At 41.5% G+C, this 15,641-nt stretch overlaps 1 protein-coding gene across 8 annotated transcripts in view; it reads right to left on the bottom strand.

The window, feature by feature from the left end:
- Positions 1-15,641, bottom strand: part of tmem63c (transmembrane protein 63C) — a 32,812-nt gene that overhangs the window by 8,637 nt on the left and 8,534 nt on the right. For all 8 annotated transcript variants that reach the window (XM_086048951.1, XM_086048950.1, XM_086048956.1 and 5 more), the window contains 14 exons: positions 11,615-11,840; positions 8,636-8,715; positions 7,243-7,330; positions 7,075-7,112; positions 6,340-6,482; positions 5,101-5,152; positions 4,899-5,007; positions 3,542-3,615; positions 3,345-3,425; positions 3,161-3,281; positions 2,884-3,017; positions 2,674-2,796; positions 975-1,128; positions 792-898 (listed from right to left, as the gene is read on the bottom strand). In XM_086048951.1, the coding sequence (XP_085905077.1) occupies positions 792-898; positions 975-1,128; positions 2,674-2,796; positions 2,884-3,017; positions 3,161-3,281; positions 3,345-3,425; positions 3,542-3,615; positions 4,899-5,007; positions 5,101-5,152; positions 6,340-6,482; positions 7,075-7,112; positions 7,243-7,330; positions 8,636-8,715; positions 11,615-11,824 (1,514 nt within the window). In that variant the 5' untranslated portion in view covers positions 11,825-11,840. The remainder of the gene's footprint in view (positions 1-791; positions 899-974; positions 1,129-2,673; positions 2,797-2,883; positions 3,018-3,160; positions 3,282-3,344; positions 3,426-3,541; positions 3,616-4,898; positions 5,008-5,100; positions 5,153-6,339; positions 6,483-7,074; positions 7,113-7,242; positions 7,331-8,635; positions 8,716-11,614; positions 11,841-15,641) is intronic.

Here is a 15,641-nt window from a genome sequence, read left to right as displayed (position 1 = left end):
TGGTAACTTAATTTGAAATGCCATAAACGAGCTAGTGAAAATAACCATTCGAACGATATAATGCGATGTAGTGGGGGTTAAGCGTACCACTCAACTTGACAACAGAAACGGCTGCCAGCAAGATGCAGTGCAATTCTATAACGTTTCGAACAAACACAACGATGAATATATTCAATTTATACTTCTCCGACACTCTCGATCACAAATGAGCATCATTATCTTTGAAAGGGCAGTATTTTTTTTCTCTCATGTCATTAGCTGTACCTCATGTTGGGGCCACTGAGTGTACGTTAATACATCAGGAGCGCCATTAAAAATGATAAATAGATGATGAGAAATCACGCCATGGCGTATCAGTTGACTTGTCATGGAGCTGGCGGGCTCATTAGCAGGAGCTCGGGCTTTTCACTTCAGTAAACAGTTGATTTGCATTCGGTCCTTCACACATCACGCCTGCACAACACGTTTGTGGGGGTGGTTATGTAAAGACAGGGCGCTCATAGGTGTTGCATGAGGTTGTCTCCCCGTGTGCAGCTGCTCCGCTCCGCCTCCCGCTGCACCGGGGAGCAGCGCTCGCTGAACTGCTGCGCCTATCGCCATCCCCGCATGGAGATCTCTATGACAACCTTCCCAGAATAACAGTGCGAGCGGCGACAGAGGGAAGGAAGGAAGGAAGGAAGGAAGGAAGGAGCGAGAGTAACGAGAGCAACAGGGTGAAAAGAGGGGGAAAAGGAAAGGATTGAGGATAGGAAAATGACAAGAGTCATGAGGAAGGAAGAAATGCTCAATACCTGGTCCAGTGGGACTCGAAGATGGCCGAGTAGTAGACAATAAAGGGCAGCAGGATGGAAAACACCCACAGCAGGAGGGTCGGGAAGAACTGAGTGATGATCGGACTCTGTTGGGCAGAGATAGGAGGAACACGGGTTTGGACAAGCAGCGGCCTCAATCGCACTTTGGCCTCCGACTCGGACCTGCAGACTCTCCACGGGCCTGGTGACATTGAACTTGTCCATGGTGTTGACGATGATGGCGGGAGTGGTGAGGAAGAAGAGCAGCAGAAAGAGGAGGATGTTGAGGAGGATGCAGCGGAGCCACCAGCGAGAGCCGCACACTGACAGGTTTTCCCTGAGTGGGGAGGTGGATGGATTATCAGATCAACAACCACATGGACGACTCTCCCCTCACAACATATTTGTATTTGCACATGGGCCTGAATCGGCCAAAGTTTGGATCATGTATTGTATGAAAGGAAAACAAACAAACAAACAATGTATATTTCTCGACTGGGAACATCATACATACTGTACTTCAACACTCGCTTTAAAAAACATCCAAAAGTCCAATCAGAAAAAGTGAACATTGCCAAGTCTTTGCTTAATCGCATTCTGTTGTTACATCATTTTCTTTTCAAGATAAGGAACATTAAAGCAAACCGAGTGATCAATACTTATAATGAGGTTGCCGTTAACCCGATGAGATAGCAAGTAAAAACCAGCTGATGTGACTCGTGCAGCAATTAACACTAATGAGATGCCGGAATTTTAATCTTTGGTTTAAATTCAGAGTTCCCAATGTTTGGGAACATCGTCAAACTTTCTTAGATGAAATCGGACAATGTTAGTCTACTACTCAGTTTCGCTACATTTCTGATTAATGGGGTGAAGTGTGGAGTATAAATGTCAATAACAAAAAATATTCAAGAATTATTCCATGCAAATTTACTGGTCGTTCAGACGCAATGTAGATGAAAAAAAATTTACTTGGATTGTCTCAAATTTTAGGAGCAGAACACCACCATTTGGGGAAGCCTTGAGCGCTGCCATGTGAGACGTAAGTGTGCCATATTAAAAGGAAATGAGAGGAGACAGCTGTATTCACCCCCACAACGGCGCAAACTGCCATTTTTTAAAACATGCATGCATCTGCAAAAACACCCGCTAGAACACTCTTCCATGCAGATTTAGACTAGCGCCAGACTAGCACCAGTCACGTAGTGTAAAGCTGCAAGTCCACTTCTTTGGATGCTCTAGATTCCTCTTTCACAGGTTTTCAAGTGTAAAATATTCTCCATCCGTCCATTTTCAAAGAGCTTATCCTCGTTAGGTTCGCAACGAGCTGGAGCCTTTCCCAGGTGACTTTGGGCGAGAGGAACGATACAACTAACCAGTCACACTCACTTTCACACCTACACAATTTCACGTCTCTAATGAACCTTTAATCTGATATTGTTGATGGAAGCAAGATGGTGACAACCCATGAAAGTGAAGGGAGAACATGCAAATGCCACACGGAGGATTGGAGCTGAGATTTGAACTCTGAACCTCAGAACTGTGAGTCGCTGTGATGTGGATATTATTCTTAAAAAGGGTGAAGTTTCCAAAACTGATGTTTCTCTTTTTCATAAAAGCAGAAGTACATACAGTGAACCCAGTTGCCATAAATAGAGGGGGAAAAAAAACAATTATCAGCCATTCAAAAAGGCTTGTTAATTGCCTATACTGTAGATACCACAAGATGGCACCAAAGAAATACATTTAAAATTAAGGCATACCTTTAGCCTGAGCATAAAACGGCAAAAAGATGAGTCTTTCAGAAAATAACAGATGACAGGTTCCCCAAAACAACCAAACCACAAATATAGATCACTATATACTCAGTGCAAACACTGACCAGATGATGTCGCTGGGAGCAGGTGCGTAGCTGATGCCCCACTGGTGAGACTGGACCACTGTGGTGATGCTGGACTGCTGCGGTCGTCTGCGGCAGCGCACGCGACTATAGTCCTTCACAATTCTACAAATCGACATCGACTGCTGCAATCAAGTCTGTTCGCCATCAGGCCAAAAAGGGGATTGTTCTGGTGGCTTCCGGTTAACTCACACAGCAGTCATCCTCTCATCCCGAAATGTCACAAAAGCGATGCCCAGCCGCTTCATATAGATGCGGTTCTTCTCAGCATTGAACTCATCGGTCCATCTCTCTTCTAACTCGCTGTAGTATTGTTCTGCATCCACCTGCGATCAAAGTTCCACTTACCGCATCAAGACTATCACAGAAACAGATTTCCATTATAGTACTTTTTGAACTGCAGTGCCATCCAGTGGGATTCTTTTGTCAGTGCAGCACAAGGCACCATCAAATTGTTCCATTCACTTACCTTTTCAAAGCCACAAATGTCACAGCAGAATATCTGAGCACACGGGTGGGTCTTCATCATGATCTTTCCTTCCTTTTGGGATTTTGTGGCAAAGTACAGCCTGCCCTTCATCGCCTTGCGCCTGTAAAACCCAACGTTCTTAAACGCGTCATAGGAATTTGGATTGCAAATAATGTTACTTTACCTCTCCAAGTCCAGCCTCATTAGCTTGTTGATGTCGAAGCAAAAACGTATGTCGGTGACGGTGCAACTGGGGTAAGCCTCACTGGAGGGAGGAACAAAAAGGAGAAAATATCACAATCATACATCGCTAAACGCCAATCTTATGCAGGGAAATTGAATTTTTGAATTGAGTGAGATAAAGAAGGAAAATAGGTTTACTGTAAGTGTTTGGTAATCAGCCCTGGGTCTGAAATTTCTCGGGGTATGGATGTGATCATCAGTGTTCTTGCAACCTGGACCACGATGCAAACAACATGAGACTTTGTGTGATAATTACATACATGAGGAAAATTGTATATTTTTTTTACAATTCTTATTTCAATTCCTTCAATTCAGGTTTTTGCTGTTGACACTGTCAACAGCGATTATCATGTGTCCCATGATTTAGCAGAATCACTCTGACAACGCATTTGTCATAAAGTGTTTTTTGTTGTTGGGGATAACAGTTGCCATTTCAAGAGGGATTGTGTGTGAATGCTGAGCTATGCCCCTCAAAAAACAAATAACTGAACAAAGAAAGTAAGGGAGAACTATTGCTTAATCAATACATCATAGTGAGATTATCTTATTTTAGTTGTGACATCAGAGTAATCAGGTTGGATGCTTTGCAAGTCGAGATCATCCTCAATTTCCAGTATGCCGTTTTATTTATTTACTTATTATTATTTATGAGCTGTGCGTGGTTACCAGTGTGTGGAAGCAAACCAAAGAAATTTAAGGTGAGAAATTGTTCTTTTTTGTTACCATTTTTAAATTATGGCCTAGAAGTGTTTTTTTCATACCAATATTTAGTGCAATTATGACTTCACTACTGCGTAAGCGTATGATGATAGAGAGATTGGTTGGGGGGGGTTCAAAGCCAGGCCGGCATTCTCTGCTGTCTTAAAAAACACTATCACAAGATCTTATCTACTGATCTATTCATAACATAAATTGAATTCTAATGTTTGTTCCATGAAATTGTATTCATTTATTCCCAACAGTCAATGCTTCCACAATAAAATTCATTTTAAGGATTTTACCACATCTTAACCAGGGGTGCCAATAATTATGGAGGGCACGTAACAAACTGTATTAGCAATGGGAGTCAATCAGATTTCAAATTCACCTCCAGCAGGAGTCCCACAATAACGTCATAATGTTTCTGTTTTTTGATTGGCTGGTCAGAGCAAAACTTGTTACAGCCATTTTCGAGTAGCAAAATAAGTCCGGAGCGATCGGCACACATTTAATAATCAGCATTTCTGTGTTATTAAATAAATGTTGATTCCGGACTGCGATAGTGATGGTATTAATCCCCATTGAAGGCCCAAGCATCAAATGCACGACTTGCCACTTAATAGGGACTATGTCCGTCCCAGGTCAGACATTTTGTTCTTTGAGTTTGGAGCGCAGCAATGTTGAGGTTCTCAAGCAGTATTCAATGTGATTTTTCACATTTTTGCAGACAAAGTGTTCATGTGAATGTTTGACTCTCAACATTCATGCAACAATAACCGATGTCACGCTAACCGACCTTCTCGTCTTCTCTGTACTGCAGCCGTATGGAGTGGTGAGCCATACATAGGAACGTGATGAGGAAGTAGACTAACGCAAATATGGCGTGCAGCCACAAGAAGCTGTCCCTGTGCGGCCCAAAAAAAACACTGTTACAGTCTGAACTACCCATTTCACGGCTTACAAAACATGAGCTGTCAAGCACGCAGCGTTAGACTTACTTTGAGCTAACATTAGCCAGTGTTGTTCTTCCAAAGTTCTCAGGACTGTCTCCTGTAAAAATAATGAAACATGACAGAGAGAAACATTTTAATTGGACCAAAATGAAACCTCATTTGGGTGAGGTGACCTTTACTATTTTCAGATACTTTGTGAGCCATCTCATCATGTGAGTGACATTTCTCACAACATTTAAATTCGCTCACACTTACGCCCAACTATCTTAATTTGGTTGCTCTTTGTTTGCTGTTGCCATGGCAGTCCGTCAACTACCGACTGTTTAATGACAAGGGTGGCAAGTTGCTCTGTAAGATGACAGTCAGCGGCAATAAAGTGGCTCTGTGGACCGCCCAGCTCTGCTTTGACCCCAAAATGGATCCTGCCTTCATCCTATTATAGAAGGGCTTGCTCAACACTTCCAATAAAATAAACACACAACTGCCAAAAGACATTTTCGCTGCTATTTAGCAACTTGGTTTTGGGCACCCCCTAACCTTTGACGCCTTCATGTGTATGTTAAGAGGAAGCAAAGCTCTTTCTTCTCACAATTCTATTTCTGAGAAGCTCCTTGAATTAATTCATTAATTTATTCCCAACAGTGAATTTTCTTTGGTTTGGAGCATTTCTCCTGGAAACACTGGTTCCTGTATGTGTGGGGGTTTTTTTTTTTCGTCCAATCTGATTTTAGCCCCTATGTGTTATGCAATATTAATTAATCAGAATGCCATGTTTCAACTAGTGGGGCTGCATAAAACATTTTCTTGTAAAAAAAACTTTTGGGGGTTGACTTCCCCTTTAAACTATATTAGCATCGAGACTGTTTCTTCAACTAATCAGATTTCAAATTCGTCCTCACAGGGCCCGCTGCTTTTGGTGTCAGCATTTTCGCATCCTCTGCTTGATTGGTTAGAGTGAAATTTATTATAGCCAACTTGGATTGCAAAACACATTACTTGGGATTTGCACAGATTCATATATTAAATAATCAGCATCTCTTGTGAGTATGATGTATTTCATTTGATCATGTTTTTGTTATGTTACTAGATAAACATTGATTCTGAACTGCTCCAGGAGATGCACATTGTGTATTTTTGACGGTTTCTATAATTGCAAATTTAAATGGGTGCTACTTAGGAGTGGACTGAGTTGGTCAAGTTCTCTCTGAAGGCCCGGGTTCCAAATGTTCCAAAAGTGCCCAAAACATTTTCATAAATCCATCCATCATATGATGTCCAAAATACCCAAGAGATTCCCAGAAAAGTTGATTGGCAGGATCACAGCCAAAGACAGCAGGCACACCACAGTCATGAGCAGGATGATGTGGCGCTGGAAGGACAAATAAGTTACGGCGTCAATGCCACACTTGCTGCGGATCTCCTCATCCCTGCAGAAAGAAAGCGAAACTGTGTCAGAGGGGGCCCTATCAGAGGCAAATCCCATATATATTAGAATTTCAAAATAGAAAGCCAAATGTCAATCAGTATGTATGCATGTATTGTCTATTCTCACTCATCCAGAGTAAAGCTGTGGCACTACTGGTTTGGTGGTTACCAGACAGGAAGTTTGGGAAAACCAAGAATATAAAATAGAATTAAAAAAAAAAAAAAAAAGAAGGATGCTGGTCTCACTACAGCCCACACACACGAAGACCTTACAGGGTGGCTTTACACTTTTCCCAGGGATCCCAGAGTTAGCCACTGGCACGAGAGCTAAAAACAGGCAGCCAAACCCCACCATAATACTATGGAAACCAATGGACACCATGGAAATTGTTTTTTACAACCCCGAATCTGTTATGTCAGTCAGAGTCAGAGCAAATACTCAGTGGGAAAACTCGGCACCAGTGGTTAGATGAGGCCAGACTTGTTTGTTTTTGCTCATCAATGAGAGAGAACATGACTTTAGAATTCAAGATGACCTCAGCTTTTGAGGACAGAGGGCCATTACCAAAAAAGTCAAGGTCAAGGTCAACTTACTTCATATGGTAAAGAGATGTGAGCCATGAACAAAACCCCTGGAACATCAGAAGCATTCAGAAGATTAGTTTTAACATGACTACATTAATGAAGTGTGTAAATGACATTATTGTCTCCCTTAGGGCCTTAAGTAGCTACTAAAAATATCACCACTAAGGCAAAACTCACCATGTCCTTGGTCTCAGAGTCAGAAGGACTAGACTCTGAGGGAGACTTCTCCTTCTCACTCGGTTCACCATAAAACAGGGACGTGAGGCTTAAAGTGTGAGGACAAAAAAAAATAAATAAAAAATCATTAGAAAAAAGTTCAATAAACAGACATGTCATGCCAGGGGATGTTTAAATGATTTCCCTTTCCAGCCATTATTCTCGGGTGGACCCCGGCACTGCAAATTAAGCAACTTAATTAAACTACAAACTGTAATTCCCCATGGAGGTGTATGTGAATGATGTAAGATGCATTCACCATGGGAATACCAAAGAAAGTGATTACGATTGTTAAAACAGCACAGAATATTTAGCAAATACAAATCTGCCCCCTGGAGGTTGGGAGAAGCATGAGGGAAGAGAGTTCAGAGCAACCTGAATATGAGTTAAGTAACAAAAAACACCCATTTTTAGCCATTTCTGGCTTTTGTCACTTCTGTCAAAAATTGACCAATCATAGCTCAACTTCAGAAAACAGCTGAGCGTGGTCGTTATCTGAGCCCTGAGGGTCTGTGATGTCGTTTTCAGTCAACAGGAGTGACAAAATGGCCGCCCCCAAGAGATGGCTTAAAAACGGGTCAAATCATATTGCATTGTTTCAACAACTGGGCCTGCATACAACATATTCTTGAAAAAAATACGTCTGGGTTGACTTCCGCTTTAAACAATGCATGTTAGTTTTCATTAAAAAATAATCTATGATTTTACTTTACAGGGACTTGTTATGCCTTTCAGCGTACATCCATCCCTGGCATAGACAGATGAACAAATCTACATAATTTTCCAGAACAACCAAATAAAACTCGATAATTGCCTGCAACATACCCGATGACCTCTTGCGGCACACCGGTTGGGAATCACTGATGCAAATGATTCCTTGTTTAAAGAGTGCGATCAATCTCAGTTCCAGCTACTTTGGACAACTGGTTGACTGCCCACTGGACTGGTTGCAAGTCAATCTCAGGGCCAGTATAGACAAAAAAAAAAAACATTCACACAAGCAAGCAATGTAGAGTCTTCAATTAACCTGACATGCTTGTTTCAGGGGGTGTGGGAGGTAGCACATCACTTGAAATCAAGTGATTTGTATACATCATCACGTGTAAAACTGTTAACTCAGGAATTCCCACTAGAAACTCTCTTATGACCAAGGTTAAGATGATTAATGTGATTCAACACTGCATGCAGAGAGCATCCCATGCAGTACGCTATGTAGCCAGCAGGGAGAGCTAGTGGCTGCAGCATGAATGCCTTCATTGGGGAGTACTGTATGCCTCCCACCTTTAACTGTGCCAAGTCTCACCAAGGAGCAGCTGATATGATAACACACATTTCAACAAAGACATCGATTCACCTGTCGTTGTCCATCAGCAGAGCCAGGCGGCCATAGTCCCAAGCAGCCTTTCTCAGACAAGAGAAGACGAGTAAAAGGAACTGTGAACCAAATCACACATGCAGAAGCCATTACACAAAGACATATTTGCAAGAACAGCACACAATGTAGTCATTAGACTTAAGTCATCTAATTATGCTAAGTCGCTATGAAGGACTTAATGATGCTACAGTCTAATTTGTCCCAATGGTAGGTGCGCTCTAAAAGGTGTTTGACCCCATAAAAATGATGAAATGGGCACCATTAACCATTTTTCTTTGTGATTATTATCAGTAGACTAACTGTGTATTCACTGTAGCATTAAACTCCCTGAGAGAAAAATGACAAACAAAAATATGACAAAAAGATGACGTCATATTCTACATCGATCACATATTGAAATTCATGTATTTTGAACCACGACAACCAACGACGATTACCAAACATCTTGCTCCGTTTAAGTAGTATACGGTTGTCGTGGAAACTGCCAGCCAGGTTAGCTTGCACACACAAATACATGCCGTGCACCTGACAAATATGGCCAATAGCCAAATCTAAAAGGCTCATTTATGCTCCTAAAGTGGAGCAAAATTGCCTCTCACTAAATAGGATTCAATTAAACTGTGGATTAAAAATATACCGCAGTCAGCCACATTAAAGTGGATTAACGTCGAATAGTTCTGGCTGAATATCAAGACAGAATGACAAATGAATACGGACTAAAAATGCTGATGAAAGTCCAATTTCAATTACCGCCTTGAATCATTTAGTCTTGTGAGTTGAGAGGAGATTTAGTTTGGTGGCTGGTGAATAACATCCATGTTAATAGGAGTGTAATTGATGAGTGATTCATTCTTTACATGCATAGGCAACCAGGGCAACGTGGACTGGGGCGTGAAGATAAATCAGGATATTAGCAGACTTTGAGATCATCTCCCCATTGTCTTGCTTGTTTCTTCACATCCACTGCTTAGCTGTAATTTTATTTGGCTTGGTCTGATGTGTGGGCACGCGCTCTTCCAATCCCTCGGATGATTTATTCTGTATGATGATGGAATTGATGCAGAGGCGTGCTCCTGCTACCTAGGGGGGAGCATGCTTTGACTCATGCTTGTCATTAACAGACAGTGCTCAAGCCTCTTTGTTGCCTTGACAACCCACAGTGATGAAATGAGCCAATTAAAACGTGGAGGTGGCAGATTGAGAGTGAGATCAGAGCAGAATGGAGCCTGACGAGGCCCGACAGCAAAAAGCAGTTAGCTGACAGCTGAGAACGGAAGCCTATTATTATCTGCCAAACTGGAGGAAAATAGCCTTGTGTGCACTTGTAAACACTTTTTATTCCAGGAAAATAAGAGAGTTTAAGATTTCACTGTAATTGCTGTGGCACTGTGAAATGTGTTTTTGTTCCTCTGCACGCGTATCTACATTAATAGGAGTCTGAAACACTTTGAAACAAACCTTTTTTTTGTCACAGTTGCGAGGCCCCGATTATTGAAGGAGTAAATTTATAGATCAGGATTTCAGAGGCTTTCTCTGAGGAAAATGATCTTAAGGGAAAACAAAACTGAATAGAGATTTTTAGATACTTGGACGTCAAAGTCAAATGCATCAATCTGTCATTCAGTATAACACCGTGGAACGTCTAAAAGTGAACATAATCTGTTCCGTGATGCTGGTTCACTTCAAAGTCGTACTAGTTAAAGAAAAAAGGATCCTGCAGGATATAATATGAAGTGAATTAATATATTCCAGACTCAATCTGTTGCCATCATGAAATTTTGTTAACTGGACCAATCAGATGAAAAAAAATTCAAAATTCAAATTTAGTTCTTTTGATTCCTGAAAATCTGCATAAATCTCATAATTTCAAAACCACTGAAAGTGAATGAATATAGCTGGCATGGCAAACATGGCAGGCTGCAGATTAACCAAGATTAATATTGTTAAAATTTATGAAATGGATTTTCATTCGCTTCACTTCATTCAGTGTATCTATGCGCCACATTTCCAGTAGGTAGATGTAATGCAACCCATTTGTCAACAGCATTTGAAATTGACAAGTGGCATTTGTAATTAGGTATAGCCTTCTAACAGCTTTGGTTATAGCTAATTACATGTTTTACCGTTAGTTACTTTTTGTTTGTGTTCTCCCTTTGTATAATATTAGTTGTGCGTGTTTTACGTACTCGTTCATAATTTTGTGATTGTATGGTTCTCCTCGCACTTTTCCTCTTTGCGACACATTCTATGGGAGAATCCACATTCCTACCCTCACCTATGGTCACAAGCTGTGGGTCGTGACAGAAAAAAACAAGTTCGCAGATACAAGATAACAAAATGAGTTTCCTTCGCAGGGTGTGCAGCTCTCTATTAAGAGATGGGGTGAGAGGTTTGGTCATCCGGGAGGGGGTCAGAGTAGAGTATGCTGCTCCTCTGTAACAAAAGGAGGCAAATGAGGTGGTTTGGGCATCTAGTTAAAATGCCAACACCTCCCCGGTGTGGTGTTCTGGGTACATCGAACCAGGGGAAGGCCCCGGGGACGACTCGGGATACTTTGGAGAGTCTCCCGGCTGGCCTTGGAAAGCCTCTGGATCCAGCCAAAAGTGCTGGACGAAGTGGCTGGGGAGAGGGAAGTTTGGGCTTCCCTGCTAAAGTTGCTGCCCCTGCACCCTGAGCTAAGCAGAAGAAAATGGATGGATGGATGGATGGATGGAGATTTGTGCAGTTAATTCATTAGTTGCTCACTGAACTGAAAGTTGCATTTTTTTTTTTTAGAAAATGTTGATTGTGCCACTTTTGGCATGTTCAGCTTTGGAGGTTCCACCATATGCAGTTATTCTATGCTAATAGTTCATTGAGTTCAATGAGCAGTTCTAAATGACAGCCTTTAGGAGTATCTGTGGTAACAGTAACTTTGTATTTTGAAGTGAGACTGCTTTATAAGTATACAATGCTCACCATCCACATGAGCACATTGACGACCAGGACTGTGGGTATGCCCCCAAAGGGGAGACCCTGGAGGACGCTGCTGCGAGAGTGTGAGCGGTAGCATCTCTCAGCTGTGCTGTTCTCATCCCCGATTGATTCCAGGAGGCCCAGGTCATTCAGCACCAAAGACCTCCCTTCCACAGGGGGCGCTCTGGACGTGAACAGCGCAGAGTCAGCCATCAGCACTGGACCATACCTGAACAAATAGAATCAACAATGACTTTTAGAAGACAGTGTTTTTAAGTAATAGTATAAAAACAGTATTGAATTTCCTAATATAGTGGCCATCCAGTCTAGCTACATTTATTTGCCATTTTTGTTTGGTGTTTTTCTTTTCAAATGCTTGCAATATCTCATATGTTGTGTTAACAGTGGAGACAATTTCAAAGAAACATGTCAAGTCAACAAACATGACTTGCCTTCGCGGGCCATGTAAAATGATGTCGAGGGATGGATCTGCCCCCGGGCCTTGACTTGACACCTGTGATATAAGCCCTCCCCTTTAATAGATGGCTTCCCCATGCAGGTAAGTGAATAAATGCCCCCTGCCACTGTGAGGAAATGCAGTATGTATCTAAAGTTAGCATTTAGCGGCGCACGCAAAGCTATTGTCAAAATTCATGCATTGTTGTTAACACATAAGTTAATGTTAAAAATTTAAGCCCTCCAGTTCCTTTAAGTGTCAAGACTAGGTGACTCTATATTTGTTCTTGACAGAGGCCAGATCTTTACCTATCACTAAAAATGTTAAAATAAGATACAGTGTGTGTTAGTGAAGTATTAATATATCATTTGAGTTTGAGTTTTGTTGGCATGTTTTAGCCTCTTTTTACATGGGTACCGGTGTCTGTTCTGGCATATCACTATTTCATGAAGGGTCCTAAAGATGTCAATTAAATATTAGTAAGACAGATACAGTATATAGTGAGGAGCTACAGGAAAAAAGGGGAAAAGGGTTGTACGTACTACTACTACCTACAAGCCTGTTAAGGGCATTTCTAAGTGTGATTGCAAGTTTTAGTTTAATGACCATTAGATTCCATTAGCAGCCATTGATCTGTCCTTTTCTCAATCTGACAAATGCAATTGAGATGTCACATAAAAACCACAGAGATCAATTTGATGAGCCTGATAGTCTCTAAAACCTTGTTTGTCACCAGGAGATGCGGACAAATCAGTTTGAAGTAAGGGACAACCCTATTGCTGTTGAGAGAATGAAGAGGCTTAGTTCAACCATAAACCAGACTGTTTACTCAACGGCATATTTGAACAGCTGAGTCCTGCCTTTGTTGTGCACTTTCCTATGTAGAGCATGCAAAGGATATGATCATTCACAGTGCCATGACCACAGACATGAAGCAGAAATAATTCACGGGCACAACACACACACAGAAGATCAATACACTCATAGATGTTCTGTTTGTGTACACTTTCTCTGAAAATACTGCAGTACCGACAAAGCGTTGCATTAATATCTCTATGCCCATGGAGTTCAGTCATCATATTTCATTGGAAATATGAGTTTTGAAGGTAAATTCGGGGAGTATTTATGAATGTTGTTCCATTTTTTTGGCCCCGATACCGATTCCAATACCCAGCTGTGCGGTATCCGCCGATACTGTACCGATACCAGACTTTTTGGGAAAAAAAAAAGAAGATATATATGAATGAGCATTTCTTCTTGTAATCCTAAAGAACTGCATACTCACTTAGATCTAAAACCATTGCTATCATGGCTTGGTCAGACTTAAAAACCTTTGTGAAACAGGAAAAAATGAGAAATAATATACACGATGCTTCTTTGAGAGAGATTGTGTCGGATTAATTACAAAAGCTAGAGGACATTATTATAAAAGTTTGTTTTAAGTATTAGTGACCCATCGCAACAACCTCCGCTCCCAAATCCACTTTCAAAACCAAAATCAAGCAGTAGAAAAACCCAACAAATTCAACTCCAAAATCCAAAATTGAGCAGGGTTTGTTGTTGCGGTCAATTCCCCTTGTTCTGCTCGCTGCCGCCGCCGCCGCAAACTCTTGGTGCTCGTTCACACGTTTCGTTCTCAAATGTTGAATCAGGTTTAACGTATTGAACCTGGCCACTTTGGTCCCGTCGGGAATTAACTGTATCGGAACAACACTAGTATTTATACAGTTACACACACACAGGAATCATATTTCCCCTATTCACAATCACTGAATGTGAATTTAATACTAATCAGAAAACAAAGACACACCATTCGCAAACTGCGTCAAAATGAAGAAATGCTGTGGTGTACAAATTAGCAAGAGCTGAAACAAAGTGAAACGTAGGCATGAACAAACCGTCATGATCTTAAGAGCTTTTCTTCTTTATGCATTAGACAAGTAGTCTTCCAATGATGCAAACTCCTCCTCCATAAAAGAGCAGGACGCTGACCGTCGTGTGGATTCGCACAACATTTGGCCACAGGGTGACTCAGCATTTTCCACGCTTTGGAGATCACACGCTTCAAAAGCTAAACAGTCCAACATGCTCGCTCTCATCCTGTCATATCCATTCCTTCCACATCCTTTTGAAGTTGGAAGTTTGTCTAATCCTGTCCCTCCTACATTTCACTAAAGCTGCCTTCCAAAGCCGAGGCAGCAGATGTTAATGCTCTCACAGGCGGTGTGAGGGAAGTCTGTGTTGTGCTCATCCCGGGTGCTGAAGTCAATCTGTATCTGACAACAGAACAGTTGTAAAACACAAAGCTGGAAAAGTGAACTGCTCTGCTAATTGGATTCTTGCCCAAAAATAGCAGCTTGTGAGTGTGTATGACCGAGGATGGCATCTCCTAGGTGACAACAAAACGAATGAAAGTGTAACTCAGTGTCACCCTACAACTATGCTTCACTCTCCCTGCTTATAATTCCAGTAAAGCAGTAAAGCCGCAAACATTATCTCTGAGCACTTTAGAGTCATTAACAACCACTGAAAACACAAGTCTCTCACACTAGTAATTCATTGTGTCAGCAAAAAAGATCATAATGACAATGCAAAGAGGTATTAGGGTATTCATGTGGATTTACACGAAAAAGGTCACACACATTTTGCATGACTTTCCAAAGCAGAGAAGTATTTTTCTTTAAAGGTGAAATTGGCCCAAACAAGAATATGTTCCCAGCAGGTCCACTAGTTGAAACATGGCATTGTGATTAATATTGCGTTTTGTGGAATATGAGTTAAAGAGGCACTTGGGTGAGCTTAACATTGGCACTTGTATAATAGGTTTGCATGTAAAAATGACATTAGTATGAAAATGCCCACCTCAAAAGACTCTGTCATGATTTAAGGGCTTTTTTTGTGATTAGGTTTACAACAAATTTCTCCGCCCCTTTTTGGGGCGTGGCTTATGTTATGTTTTCGGTCCCAGCTGTCCACGTCACGGGAGGGAGCCAAGCGTGGTAATGCTCGCTTTGTCAGTTCTGTTGTCTAAAATGGTGACCAATCGCCACCAAAATGCAAATGCACATGACTGCTCTTGTTCACTTCAACCTGTGAAAGTATAAAAGTGTTCTGCAGAATAGTTTGGATTTATTGACATAAAACGTGATCTCATCATGATCACCTCCACGAAATCAAAAATATCGTGGCGATCATTTCTCCACTTACACAGGCTGAAGCGGACAAGAGCATGAATGCGCACACAAACCCCGACTGGTTATATTTCGGACATTTAGCATGTCATGGAGTCACTTATTTCCTAATTTCTCCCAAATATAGTGATAAAATTGAAAATGACAACTCTTTTCATTTTCGTGATCAAAAAATATATAAAATGAAATTGTGAGTGAAAACTTGGCCACCCCGACCCCACCGTCCCTTTAAGCAGCAAAATCCACCCCTTTTTGGTCATCTCGAGGGGCTGACCTGTTTTCTGAAGCTGAGCCGTGATTGGTCGTTGCCTGAGCCCTGAGCAGTTGTGATGTCATTTTCAGTCGACAGACGTGACAAAATGGCCGCCCCCTGAGATGGCTA

This window comes from Filicampus tigris, chromosome 13 (genome assembly GCF_054856515.1).
Source record: "Filicampus tigris isolate MCC_2025a chromosome 13, RoL_Ftig_1.0, whole genome shotgun sequence".
NCBI lineage: Eukaryota > Metazoa > Chordata > Actinopteri > Syngnathiformes > Syngnathidae > Filicampus > Filicampus tigris.
The sequence above is the reverse complement of the archived record's forward strand: the minus strand, read 5'-3'. Positions and strand labels throughout refer to the sequence as shown.